Source organism: Amblyomma americanum, chromosome 2 (assembly GCF_052857255.1).
Source record: "Amblyomma americanum isolate KBUSLIRL-KWMA chromosome 2, ASM5285725v1, whole genome shotgun sequence".
Lineage (NCBI taxonomy): Eukaryota > Metazoa > Arthropoda > Arachnida > Ixodida > Ixodidae > Amblyomma > Amblyomma americanum.
Window position 1 is genome coordinate 170,118,859 of NC_135498.1, and position 14,041 is coordinate 170,132,899.

Genomic DNA, 14,041 nt, shown 5'->3' on the forward strand with positions numbered 1-14,041 from the left:
CGGCTCGCATGCATGCCAGAAAACACCTGCTCTTGACGACGCACCCAACAGAAAAAAGTGCTCATAAAGCACGAAACACGTGCTCGAACACGCATTCGAAACCTGCCTCGCCTTCCCAAACCACTCAGGCACACAACTCTTTAAATAGTGGAAGCATACCGAACGTTTTGGAATATCACATTTCTTAGAATTACTGCAAATTTGTTGCGAGTTCAGCGATGTTTTCTTTGTGAAGTTAGCATTGTTGGCGAGGTGTCATTTTGTGTTTAATGTCACATCTAGGAAATGGCTTCACCATGTTCCACAGAGTTAGAAGCCATTACATGTAAGTCTACAGACAACTTTAGACAACTCTAACAGACAACTCTACAGACAACATTGCTAAGCTCCTGCCCATTTATTTATACAAATACCTCACAGGTTCCACACTTGGAACATTGTGTGAGGGGAGGGGTTACAATATTTAGCAGACAAAAGATGGTACAAAGTGGAAAGAACAAAAAATAAACAATATTAAATACATTGGACTGCAAACACTGATTGCACCGTACACGAAAAAAAAAACCGTAATATACTGACACAGAGGAAAAACAGCAAACAAATAGTGGCACTGCATGGATTTGACAACACATACGAAAACAATTTATGCAAAATATTCTCGTTAAATCTGGATTTCTGCTAAAATCATCGTTTCGGCTATAAGTTTTATGTCAAATATGAGATTTATAAAATTGTTCTCGTCAGTTCTTGCAGCGAAGACGAACTGATTAAAAATTTATGGCCATGGAGTAACAGCAAAGTGACTTGCGGCCCTTTATTTGGGTAATGGTAACGGTAATGCGTTAGCTCTTTTTGTAGGTAACGTAGGGCGGTAACGCGTTCCTTTTTTTAACGTAACGAGTGACGTATTTAGTTACTTTTTCTCGGTTACGCCTACAACACTGTAGGAAATACAAAACCTACAGATAGTTACAAACTGTCTGCAGATTTATTGCCATACACTTTTAGTAGACTTGCGTCTCTAGACTATAGACCATTATTAGAGGGAACGAAATGTCTATAGGAAGGCAGTAGAGTCTATGACGAGTCCATCTGTCTACAGGCCATTTTTAGAAGGGACGCGGCAAGCGAAGGTGATCTGTTCGCGCTGGCCTGGGTTCGAAACCCAGTTGGGAAGAAATTTTTTTTCTTTCTTTCCTGCTGATGTAGGCACTTTCCATGACTTGATGAGGTCACGTGGCTTCTGCGTCCGTTTCGCGTGGATGGTAAACGCCGAATTTTCTGAGTGATGAGCCATGTATAGCTTTAGCATTAAAAACATGAGCTCACCGAGACCATGAAGCCCTGCCGTCAGGATGCCGTAGCTCGAAGCGTAGGTTTAGGATTTCCATAGATGTCCCAAATATGAAGCATACAAGCTTGACGAAACAAGAACTCGCATAGCAACAGCAGCACGCTATGTTTGGAACTATATATGTCCTAAAAACGTCGAGCGCTCAAAGCCGGGAAGAGCGCCGGAAAACAAGAAACACAAATAAAGCGTCCTTCAGCACCGCCGCACTCTCGCGCGCATAACAGCAGACCCCAGAGCAGCTGCGGTTCTCCTGATCAGTCTGGCTAGGATTCAAATCGTCGGAGGAACATAAGGTGAGCGCTCTTTGATCTATTTTTAACTTACATGGGTAGATTAGCGCCTATACGTAATGTTTAAGCGAGCCCATGGGGGAACTTGTTGGTTTCATCCAAAGCACGCACCAGCGAGTTCGGTCAAAGCTAAAAAATTCTCTGCGATTCTCAGGAATTTACACCACGAAACAGGCGGACCACTAAGAGGGCATGGTAAACATGAAGCGGGAAGGGTCCTATTCGGCGTAGAGAGAAAGAAAGGTGGACTGCTTCTTTGAATGATAACGCCGAGATTAGAAAAATAGCAAGGGAGATACGCACCTTTCTTCTCCAAAGGGCTGCACAGCGCAATAGCAGAAAGACCACTCTCTCTCAGCCTCTTGCTTCCAACTCTCTCTGTCGCTTTTCCTCTGTCTTTCCTGCACGCATTTCTTTTCATAATAAAATTGGTCTGTTCTTAATTTTGCCGCCATCAACACGAGTCACAGTAAATTTTGCTCTTGGCCTTATCCAGCTCATGCTACATCTTCGAGGTAAATGGAAGGTGAAAGAATCCCGCTGACGGTAGCAGCTGCTCGCTAACGTCTCTCCGTTATCAATCGCATTGCGTGCTCTGTATGTAAAATTTTACAGAGTGGTGGGATATGACCGACCATTCTGTCAGGCGTCGTACGCGGGATGTACGTTACAGTCTCAGTCGAAGCACCCCTCAAGTGGTTAATTTGATTGGACATTTTTCTCGGGAGCCCGATCGGCACGCGCATCATCTCTACGTGTATTATGCGGCTGCGTTTGGCACCGATATCAAGGTGCAGCTACGTGGCAGAAAGCACTATTCCGCATATTTCGTTTAACCCTTTATAGGGAGGAAGCCTGCAACGCAGACCGCCGCAGGCTGGAGATGGTGGAGTCCATGCTATTCGATATCGAGGTTTTTTTCGACGTCGATGTACGGGAATTGTGCCTGTTGCTTCTTGGGCAAAAGTGGAACGCTACCACCTTCCAAAACTTTCTGCAAACCCGGCACAGTCCCTACTTGTATTGTTTGAAGGGAACTCTCGTGTTTCATTTAGAGCCCCCAATTCTTCTCGTGGTGAAGTCCAATATAAAATACGACATGTAGGTTTTAAACACTTCCGCTGGAACATACGCTGAATAGGCATGATAACTGCAGTTTCTTTTGCTTTGTCACCTAACATGCACGGTTGTTATGTATACCATGAATTGAATTATCCCATTTGCTGTCGTTTCTTCAGCTCGGCCATCCGTCAGAATGACACGTTCTGTGGTTCCTGCCGTTGCCTCCGCGTTCATCGCCTTGACAGCCTTTGTCATCACGGAATGAGGAGATCCCACTGCAGGCTTCTACAAGGTACCCGACGACACATTTTTTTTCACGCACTTTACGACAGATATACGATGCACTTCGTCCTTTGCATACGACGCTGGCTTAGTATTTTGTGCAATAAAACGCCCTCCCTGCTTCCGTTGGCCAGAAGCGCCTTGAGACTTAAAGTACATCTGTGGTGGGCAAAACGTGTAGGGGGGGAAGGGGGAAGTTTTATTGTCATATGCCCTATATACATATACACAGTGTTGAGTCACTCCCTAGGCATGGGATCGCGCACATTTAGGAAGGCAGCGTTCGACTCATCCCTGATATTTTCTTTTCGCAAGGAAAGCTGTGAGGAATGCTTCATTTTTTGAAGTGCGCATACAACAGGAGACCATCTTTAGATTTAATGTAGACCCTCCCGGCATTATTATTGGTCAAAAATATCATTATTAACAGTAGTACTCTTCCATTCCGCCTTTTCCTTTATCGTTCCGTTAGACAGGCGTGTAAAACTTTAAGAGCCTGGCACTAGTGGTGTTGTAGCCGTTAGCAAAAGCTAATGGCGGAGACGAAAAAGTTGTGGCAAACTTATAAGAAAAATCAAAGAAGAGTGTTCAATTACTTTTAGGGGAAAACGAAATTACAGCGTTGTTTTTAGGTGATGCTCCTGCGAAATAGGAGTAGCGGCAGGGCTTAAATATGTCATGTGCAATGCCCACTGAACTGGAAGCGCGGTTATCTTGTTATCAGAAACATCATCATCAGCCTGACTACGTCCACTGCAGGGCACAGGCCTCTCCCATGTCTCTCCAATTAACCCTGTCCTTTGCAGGCTGTGGCCACCCTATCCCCGCATAAAGAAAAACGGTCAGTATGAATAACGCTGAAAGGCAAAGTAAGGGTAACTCCATATATTGTTCGTTTTTAACAAAAACCGATTTTACGGCTATATCTGGCTATATTGGTGTTTGTCCGGCAGCACAGGATAATTCTATTGGTGAGGAGATTTCATAGATATTTTTTACCGCCACTTGATTTGAACTGGCAATATCTACACCGGATAGGAATCGCAACCGCCACCTTCAACTGAATACAGGTGCAGCTTTGCCTCTGTTATCCGAGCTTCAATCCTATGCTCACGCATCGCAGTTTGCTTGCAAAGCCGGCCGGTGGCGGCGACACCGGTATTTTCTTTTTTTACTTAATCTATACTAACAAAGTTCCGCTTTGTTTGAAAGTAGCACACTTGTCCTTTTCAGTGCGGTAATCTACTGATGCCGGCCAGCTTATTTGCCCTCATTATAAATTTAGGCCATTGGCCTCCCCATAGGCCGCACATGTTGGATGGACTTCTTCCACCTGGTTTTTCATACCAGGACTGAAGCGCAGCTTTCTCGTCCTCAGAGCAGCCGAGAGAGGCCCATTTTGTTCCACTAGTGCTACCGCACCGGCGTCACCCTCGAAGCGGAAAGCACCGTCAACTTCACTGTGCTCTGGGACAGCACTGGTTCGCTGAACGGCGACTTTGGAAACGCCACAATTTGGACGGCTACGCGCGGCTCTCCCGACAGCACTGTCAAGTAAGCAACATTGGATTTATTCCTTTCGTTGAGGTGCATTCGGGCTGTGTGCCCAAACTCGACGAATAGTTGCTATGTGATGAAATAGATTCCTATGGAAGGTCAGCTTACCCCACTATGCACCGAGACAAACGCTAATAATTTGTATTAAATTGATGAAATGTAACGTTTACGAACTCCTCTGGTCTGGTAGAAGATTCATGTATTAAGAAAAGGAACGCCGACCAAAGGTCGTTGTTAATATGAAGACGTGTCGGCTTCCGTACCGAAGCCTTGATCACCCGATCACAGAGTGATCAAGGATTGATCACCCGATCACGGAGTGATCAAGGCTTCCGTATGGCAGCCGAAATGTCTTCGTATTAACAACTTTTGGTCTGCGTTCCATTTCTTAATACACGTATTAAATTGATATTGCGCGTAACCTATTACGGCGGCAGATTTAGACCAGCTTTGGAGCTTCTCCATTGCTTGCCGACAGCAGAAATAGTTCTTCGTTCTCACGCGTATCAAGCGGCATGAAATCTGGTACATTCGTCTGGAGCTGTTTTCAGACTGGTATATGTTTTTCAGTTAATTAATAATGCATTTTTATATACTTGCAGCTCTCGCAAGGGGCTATGGCAGGAGTGGATTAAGGAATATTTGATAGACTTTATGCAAAAACAACGAACAATAAAGCAGATTTTACTCAAAACACGGAAGACCCCAATAAATGAATATAAAATGTTAATGCAGAATGTAGAAAAGTTGAAGTAACATGAATGAAATGGAAGGAATACACAGTAAACTGAAAAAAAACAAATAATGTAGCAATATATTTACTATGAGTGAGTTTACGGGGAGAGACAAAGAGAATCGAAGAAAGATAGACAGCGTTTAATGGGAAGATCTTATTATTCCAGGAATTAAGTTGTATTTCATTATACACGTAAAAAAAACTATTTGAAAATATCAGTGCCAGTGAAGATGGCCTAATGTTAATGTTACGGTGACTTGTGGTTGATAGGATGCATCGGTAAAATGTAGAGAATACGTCAAAAACGATTAGACAATTTGATGCAATGCGTGTGACTCGATGTCAAAGTGCATAGGAAGGGGGTGAGGTTTATAGAGGAAAAAACGTAAGAGGGTGAGAAAAGTTCATCATACGAATATATATGAACCTGATTGATTCTTTTTGAATGTTTTAGTATATCCTAGAGCATTCTATATAGTAGTTCTATATAGCATATGCTAGAGCAATTCTTCAGTATATCTGGGGGTTGCAGATAGGAGATGCATTATCTAGTACTCGACGAATTAAAGATTAACACATTTATAGCTTAGCTTCTTCTGGAGCACTAATGAAGTGGGGCCTCAAGTACCCTAGCGTTTTAAGCGCTTTAGTGCAAATAAAATAGTATGTTGCGGTCAGGACATGTCAGTGGCAAATATGATGTCATGATGCATTCTAAAAACCTGTCCACTGAAGTCATTGAATGTTTAGTTGAATAGTACGCGAAATGGGCTTTCCGTGAAAGAAATAACCACAGTCATAGTAAAATTTGTTTTTGATTTGTCAGGTGTTTAACCGGGAACAAAAACTCGCAGTTTAGTTTTCTAGCTACAGGCAAGTCATTAATGTATATTAAGAATAACGAAGGACCAAGAACTGACTCTTTAGAGGCACGAGTTGACACTGTGATAGAACAAGTGTTCGATGAATTACAAAACACGAATTGTGACAGGTCCGAAAGAAAACTGGTAATGGAATGAACAAATGAGATTTTTTTTAGTTGACGTTAAGTTCGAATTATAAATTAAAATGCAATAAAATGCTAAATGCTTTAAAAAATCTATAAAAATTGCGTCCACTTCTGCATTGATGTCAAGGATGTAGGAAATGTGATGTTCGAACTCAACGAATTGTGTTACGGTGCTACAGTTTTTTCAAGCCCCGTGCTGCAACTGACAAAGAACTGAGTTAGATTCCAGAACTTTCATTATATAGTTGTACATTATGTGTTCCAACATTTGCATAACTATGATATTAAGGAAATAGCTTTGCAGGTATATATAAAGGCTGTGTTTTACGCGATTTTTGTAATATGTGCACATTGGCCAGCTCCCATTAGATGGTACCGTGTCAGTTATGAGCCACTCGTGAAAGATGACGGTTAAATATCGAGCAGTCCATGGTAAGCATTAAAAGACAGATGAATTGGGTGTTCCATTAGGGTCGGTCAATTTTTGCGCGTCCAACTTCACTATTAGGTTAAGCACACCATGTGCACTAATCTTCAAGCCAGTAATCGAGGTTGCCACATTGGAAGCGTTGAAAGCTGGAAGTTTTTCGTTGTCAAGATAAAATACAGATTCAAAGTAAGCTAAAAGCGCTAGCTATCTTGAATGGGTCGTTAACCGTTTCATTACTGATGATGAGAGAAGAAGATACAAGCTCATTTGGTAAAACAAAGCACCAAAATTCGCGGGGAATAGTTTTAAGATCTGCAAATAGAAAATAAATTATCTTTAGCAGAATTTGTTACCATTAGATGTTATACATTTAGTATGACAGGTGGTGGATATGAAAGAATTCAGCATAGTTCTTTTTCATACTTCAGATTTCGAATTTTCTACCTGTATACCAATATGTACATTCTGTAGACCAACAGTCGTGTCAGTAGATCACAATAATGCTTCGAAACTTTTGACAGCGAACGAAAATCTGCTTTTACGATCAGTGTACTTGAGGACACCGGCATATGATGACATGAGCCAACTGAATAGCTGCAGTGATACATTTATGTTTATTTGCAGTGCACTAACTGCTGTGATCAGAAAATTGCGCTATGATAAGAAGACACTAATGAATGCATGGTATTGCACACCTTAGATAATGTAATTTGCACTCATGTACTCATGACTGCTTGGACAATTGCGGAAAGCGCACTTTCGGTTTAACGGAGTCTCATGCTTCTGCGCTCGTGCCGTGAAAAAACATAGCTCACCCTTTTCGACCGTTGCACTCACCATACGCGATGGAACCAGTGCCTTTTAAAGTCTCCAGCTGTCAACCACAGCCTATGACCTAGATGAACGAACACGTAGCGGAACGGAGACAGCTGCAGCGTACGCTCCGATATGTGTGCCTTGCGAATGCCTTGAGCTATTTTAGTTTTTGATTTCCGCACAAATTTACTAGGTCGGCACGTGTAGCGTCCCTCGGGGTGCTCTCAGAACATAAGCTAAATATATTCTTTTGAGCAGATAAAGAATGCACGGTGTTTTAGTTAATAAGGTTTTGCGGTTTAGGGTATCACATGCTGAGGTCGTACGTACAACCTAACTGACTGCAGTTCCTAATTAACCGCAGGGACTTTCCAAGACAGGCTTCACATGTTTCCTGCGAACTAAAACGCACCACGGTATGGCTTCCTTAAATCATGGAGCTGACCAGGTTTTATTATGGTCCACTCTATGGAGCTGTTTGTATATCGCCAGCGTTCGCGGTATCTTGAAAGCTAAAAGAACTCCGGGCCTCGCCCTTCGAAAGCTTAAACCCTTTATAAATTCATAACCAACCACCTTGAACTGTGGATATTGACAATATGTTTCGGCCCACGTGATCAATAACTGACTGCCGCTGCCGCAGGGGCAGCGTGCTAAGCTGAACGCATTCGTTCACGGTGCATTTTCAGGGGCTCCTTTGTATTCCGCTTCGACAATGCCACTTCATCATTTCGGTCAACGGAACAAGGTACGTATCAGATATGACACAACACGGACACTGCGGCGACCTTGCTTTCGAATGTGATGCTTCGTTGGCGCCTTCACATTGGCGCCTGCTGGTGCTATACAGGGACGTCGGGTGTCCTCCGGTAAGGCAGCAATTGACATTTTAGAACCGTGTGCTTCCAACACTCACTCTACCCAAGTACGATCTGTGAGAGCTTGTTGCAGTCTACATTGGCTGTTTCTGGATCACCTGAAATATCGTTTCGATAAGGCACCGACGAAAGCAGATGGTTTGTTTTCCGTTTCTAGATTGAAGTATAGGAGGACCCAAACAGATGTAAAAAACGTGTACTCTGCCTCTCAATAAGCCAGCCGGTAACGGCAAATAGTCTTGCCAGAGCAAACTGTCGACATCCGGTCTTCCTTAGTAAAGCTGGAAGTGCAGACGGCAAGAGCTATAAAAACAGGTCTCTGGCAGAATATATTTCAAATGAGAGTACACCCAGAAAGTGATGAAAGAAAAAAAAAGGCAGGAGTTGGCCTTTTGTTCGGCAGCAACAAAAATAAATAAATAAACAAGGAACAGACAAAATAGAAGGGTAACGAGTTCTACCTTAAGTGTATGATGTGATTAATGCTCGCGATTAATATATGGCGATGGTTAGTGCTCACATATGCGGAATTGCTCATTCTCTAATTTACGTTCATAGATCACTGGGAGTTCTCGTTCTACTTCTGATGATTTATAAGCGTAAATTTGAGAGTGAGCGATGCACCAGTGCCCGGCAGGTGATTGTTTCAAATACAGCCACCGGTAGGGCTTGTGAGACCTATGTTGCTCCTCCTGAGCAAGCCCTCACGACTAATAATTACCTTCCACCAGCCATTGAAAGCAACTTGCTCACAATACGGTGGGCAGGTTTCAATCTGCCACGGTAGGCGGTTCTAATGACATCACACGGTCATGTGAGCTTGGTGGCAGGTGGGCCATGTGCCTTTTCGCTCACAGCTCCACCGCCGCTTTCGACGACACTGGATTTCCTGCTGAACGGACCATAGCGCTAACGCGTTATTAGGAATCTAACGAAAAATGCTAAAAATACGTACATTCAACATAGAGGAGTAATTATGGTGTACCAAGAGAATGTTATGTGCATGAAATGCCTGTCTCGACAAATTGTTCGGACGGAGGGCCATGAACGCAAGATTGTTGAGTAAAATATCATCATGGCAAGACATGGGCTGCTGGTTGTGCTCAGTTCGGCAGTACCGCAAAGCAACGGCTGAATCTGGTGGGCGATTACACTAGGCTTTCGGGCGTTGCGGCTCTAGGGTAAAATGCCCAGATTCGAAGGATGCCTAACAGGTGCCCAGCTGCTTTTGCCACATTTACAATACTCCGTGTAAGCTCGATTGGAACTGCCATATGCAGCATTTTTCGAGCCTTCAAGTAGTTTGTGTGTCTTATGACAAATTAGTACAGCCCAAAGAATACTGGGAAACTGCAGTTCCAGTCCTCAAATTCTAATTTACCGATCTTGCTACACGAAGTTTTAGTTGAACTTTGTCTCTCAGGAAATATACTTGTGCCGCAAAAAGTGACTTAGCAAGGCGACGAAAGAGGGCAGTTGGGCCGTTGTCATCACTCAGAGTAGTCAAGTAACGGGGTAAAAATTGCCTGATACGAGGATATTAAGAGAACAAACACTGAGCACGTGCAGGGCCGAGCAGGCTAAGAACTAATTTTTTGGGGTTATGTCAAATGGTCTGTCATCACAAAACAGTGATCGATGCTTTTTATTTTACTTTAACTTCGATGGCTTGGACGACGCGAAAAAGGTCCATGATTTTTGCATAAATACTTGCCGACGTGTTCTCTGACGAAGCGGTCTTCTACTCGCAGGCCTTTATGAAGAAAGCATGTCTCTCGTGCAACCTTCAACGGCTTCGCATATAACTTCCGAATAAATAAGTTTGCATGACCTTCGTTTTGTGTTTGAAGCACTTCTGCCGTTTGCTCAACCAATGTGGCGCGTCTTTCAAGTCGCGCCACAAGAAACGCAACCGACTCGACCGTTTTATGGCGCTAAGGGCAAGTGAAAGCAAACGCGAGCTTCGTGCCTCAGGATTCCATGGAGCTACTTTTGGGGAACTCCGTGACGTCCGCGTGAGGCGTCATTAGTTTTTGAACCAAGTTTGTGATACTGGTAGGGCCATTTGCATAATTTTTGCGTTCATCAATTGAAGTGCACCTGGGGAGAGAATGCATACTAATAACAGAATGGGCACTAAAACTCCGATGGACGTCCACAGGGCGTCCCGAACATTTCCAGAAGTTCCAAGGGAGATTCAGTGTTCATTGGCAAGGGGACAAGCGCTGCATAAGAAACAATATCAGCGTAACACAACATCCGCCAAAAATATAATGTGATGATAGTACCTATATATAAAAAAACGACACATTGCACTGCAAATGCAAAAGATATAAATATTTGATAATCGCCTAGCGTCCACTGTAGTAAAATGAGACAAAATGGCATTAAAGAATAATTACAAATATATGCAAAGGATAACAAAATGTTAAGAAATGGTGAGGACAGATCTGATCAGTATCTATCAGATAATTATGTATTTGTCTTCAAAAACAATTCACAGAGAGGTTAAATTCAGTTTCAAAACTAAGCGTATTAGAACTGACTGATGCCCAATATTTCGAGCACTCTTTACAGTGAATGACTGAACGAGTGCGTGAGTAAATGTTTATTGAAGAGGGCGGTGGCTGGCGTGCATGTGGGTGGACCCTCAGTCGAGGGTTCCGGTGGCTTCTGCCGACCTTATGGCGATGAGGAGGAGCGCCGCCTGGTCGTAGAGGCGTGCGCTGGTCAGCTTCACCTCCCACGGCTACAGGGGTGCATTACGAGGCTTCGATGGTGGGGTTTTTGGGCACATGTCGATGTGATATGTGTTAGGGTGGAGGTGTGGCCGCACCATGGAGATTTGTCTTCGCAAAGTTTTGTGATAGGTGGGATAGGTGTTTGGATAGGTGTTGCTTGCAAGCTTGGGATAGGTGTTTGCTTGCAGGCGCCGTAAGAGTCAGGAGTCTTCAGAGGAGAGGGAGGGATGAGGGAGAGGGTAGAGACGAATATTAAGGCTTTAAGTTTCGAGCCGCGTGGTGAAGTAGGACGATAGGAGGTATAGGGCAGGAGGGGATGGCCCCGCTCGGTGAGTATAAACTCGAGCTAAGGCGTCCGCCCTGACGTTGACAACAAGGCACTGAGGGCCGGCGACTCTGATCTTTTGATAGGCTAACAACAACAACAACGACTCTGGTGATGATGCAGTATTGATAGAGAGTGCGTCCCAGGATGCGTAGCGCGTGTCGTGTGACACGGCCGCTTGTATGCACTCGACGGGCCGCTTGAGAGTCTGAATATATGAGCGCTGTTGGATTGGTTGTCACTCATTCTTATGGTGAGGGCGGTGGCGATCGTTGCAGCGGCGGTTAGTACGATTTCTTGGAGCTGGTCTCTTAGTTTTGCGGATCGGATATCTCACACTCGGGGTAGATTTATTGGCGTCATGTGGTCAATTTTTATGCACATGATGCATGACGAAAGCTGTAAATTTAGTACGTACGTTTTAACAAGCTATGTTTTCCGAAGAATGAATGGCTCGGATAATTTAACAGGATTCCACAATACCCTTTTGCAGTGTTTTTTTTTTTTTGAAGCAAGTGAAATTTTTCGATGTGGCGCTTGTCGTGGTTCCCCAGACTGAAATGCAGTAAGAACGGCATGAATAGAAAAAAAGGATAACATACAGAAAGTTTAATCGAGATAGGTATTAACTGTGCAATATAGATTAATTGGACAGTTTTCCAGCTTTACTGTGAGACACACGGTCATGAAAGTGTGTCTAGCCAAACTGACGAACGTCTCTTTCAGTTCTAATCCGGTGCACGTGCTTTCCCTTCCCTCGGCCAATGCTCAGGTATCAAGAGACAGGAGAACCCGGTGGTCTACAAGCTTTACGACCTGGACCCTACCTGTGGCAATGCCGCTGCCCTGTTGAGCGTCATCGACCAAGACCGACAACAAGGCTTCCAATTCGTCCGTGAAATACCCGAGCCGCACCAGGTGTGCTGCAAGAAGTCGCTCTGCGCTCCTAAGCCGAAAAAGCCCTTTCGCGGTATACTACTGCACTCCTGTTACCCACCAGGATTCCATTGAGTTGCTATCGCGCGGAGAGGTAACCAGTGTCGGCGCGAAGGGAAGGCCTTGGACTGTTCTCGGTGTTAGCGTTTTATTTCAAGCTGACGAAGGTGAAAGCTTCCTGTACTGCCTGAACGGTTTTTAGCGAGCAAGGAAGTCAGAATACACACCTGTATTGATAGAAATAAAATGGTGTTGGAGTCCTTTATGCAGTCGTGAGAGCTTCATCGCAGAACCGTATTGACACTGTATGTGAGCTCTAGGTGCAGTTGCACATCGGTCTTATCGGTACGCGGAAGCGCACATATAGATGCTTCTGTTTCTAGAACCTTTGTCTGCGTTAACAAAATGTCATGAGTTGGCGAAAAAGATAAAGTATATGTACGTGTTAAGCCTCCGCTCCAGAGCCCATAGCTGATCGTGACACTTTCCGGGCACCCACCAGACAAGGAAGCTGCCTACATTGGAGCACCCTCCAGTGGGTGCACCTCCGGGTACCGAGCAGTAAAAGACAACGGGTGATTTAACGTGGCCAAATAGAATTAGGGGCGCTAACACTTTCAACGTGCTTCGAGGCATAGTTTGCGAGGTCAAGCAGGCGTCAGGGAATTTTCTGCGAATTTGGACTTAAGCTATGTCTCAAGGGTGTGACGCGATAGAGTTAATTAGCTTCGTGCCCATATATGCGGAAATATTCCTCTGTACTTAAGATTCGTAGATCGCTGGAGTCCTCATACCACATTTGGCGCAGTGGTTTAGCAGTTAAGCGATGCGCCACTGCCTTGCGATGGCATTTGTTGTCATCAGTGAGGCTTGTGAGACCTATGTTGCTGCCCCCGACGAACCTCTCGTGACCAATCATTCACTCAGCAGCGACCCGCCATAGCGGGCAGTTTCATCGCCATCCTTTGGACAAGTTGTGATGACGTCACAAGATGATGTGACCAAGGTGGCTCATCTTGTTGCCAAGCATTTAAGAAAGGGGACTGTTCTTTAATACAAGATTGCCGTTCGATTTCTTTGACTTGCGCATGCTGTAATATGTTTTAACAAAGTATTGCAAAACATGTTAATAATTTTCTTGCAAAACACTCTGCATTAAGCGATTTGGCGCATGTATCTAGAAAGAGCTATTCGACAGTGACACAGTTACAATAGTGCATACGTCTTCTAAACATTATACATAAATGGTGAGATAGACGTTACCTTTATGAATTTTATCAAAGCTCCTCTTGTCTGCCAGTCACCACTGGTATGCCCCGAGGAAGTGTCATAAGGAATTTGATTTTTCAGCTTTATATAAATGGTATTGTTAATGTGGTTACCCCAGGAACACATATACGCCTGATTGCTAATTGTTGCGTAGAATTTTGTCAAATTTTGTGTACTGGTGATCAAAATGAACTTTTTCTGAGTCTATAAAATGTGCTTCATTGGTGCAGTGAGTTTGCCATGATTGTTAACACTGAAAACGAAAAACAGTTTCGCTCCAAAGAACACATAAAAAGAATCCACTAATCCACGTGTAGACTCTTGGATCACCATTAAAGCAGCTTAATAGCTACAAA

At 44.0% G+C, this 14,041-nt stretch overlaps 1 protein-coding gene across 1 annotated transcript; it reads left to right on the forward strand.

The window, feature by feature from the left end:
• The first annotated feature begins 4,306 nt into the window (after positions 1 to 4,306).
• Positions 4,307 to 13,205, forward strand: LOC144120229 (uncharacterized). The gene is made up of 4 exons (XM_077652632.1): positions 4,307 to 4,324; positions 4,400 to 4,542; positions 8,226 to 8,284; positions 12,253 to 13,205. Exons 1-4 carry the CDS (start codon positions 4,307 to 4,309, stop codon positions 12,489 to 12,491), a joined length of 459 nt encoding a protein of 152 aa, XP_077508758.1. The 3' UTR covers positions 12,492 to 13,205.
• The last annotated feature ends 836 nt before the right edge of the window (positions 13,206 to 14,041 follow it).

What these genes read in the sequence shown, in the direction of transcription:
- LOC144120229 (XM_077652632.1), top strand. An exon ending in TCTCCCGACAGCACTGTCAA is followed by an intron (nt 4,543 to 8,225) that starts GTAAGCAACATT and finishes GTGCATTTTCAG; the next exon opens with GGGCTCCTTTGTATTCCGCT. An exon ending in ATTTCGGTCAACGGAACAAG is followed by an intron (nt 8,285 to 12,252) that starts GTACGTATCAGA and finishes GCCAATGCTCAG; the next exon opens with GTATCAAGAGACAGGAGAAC.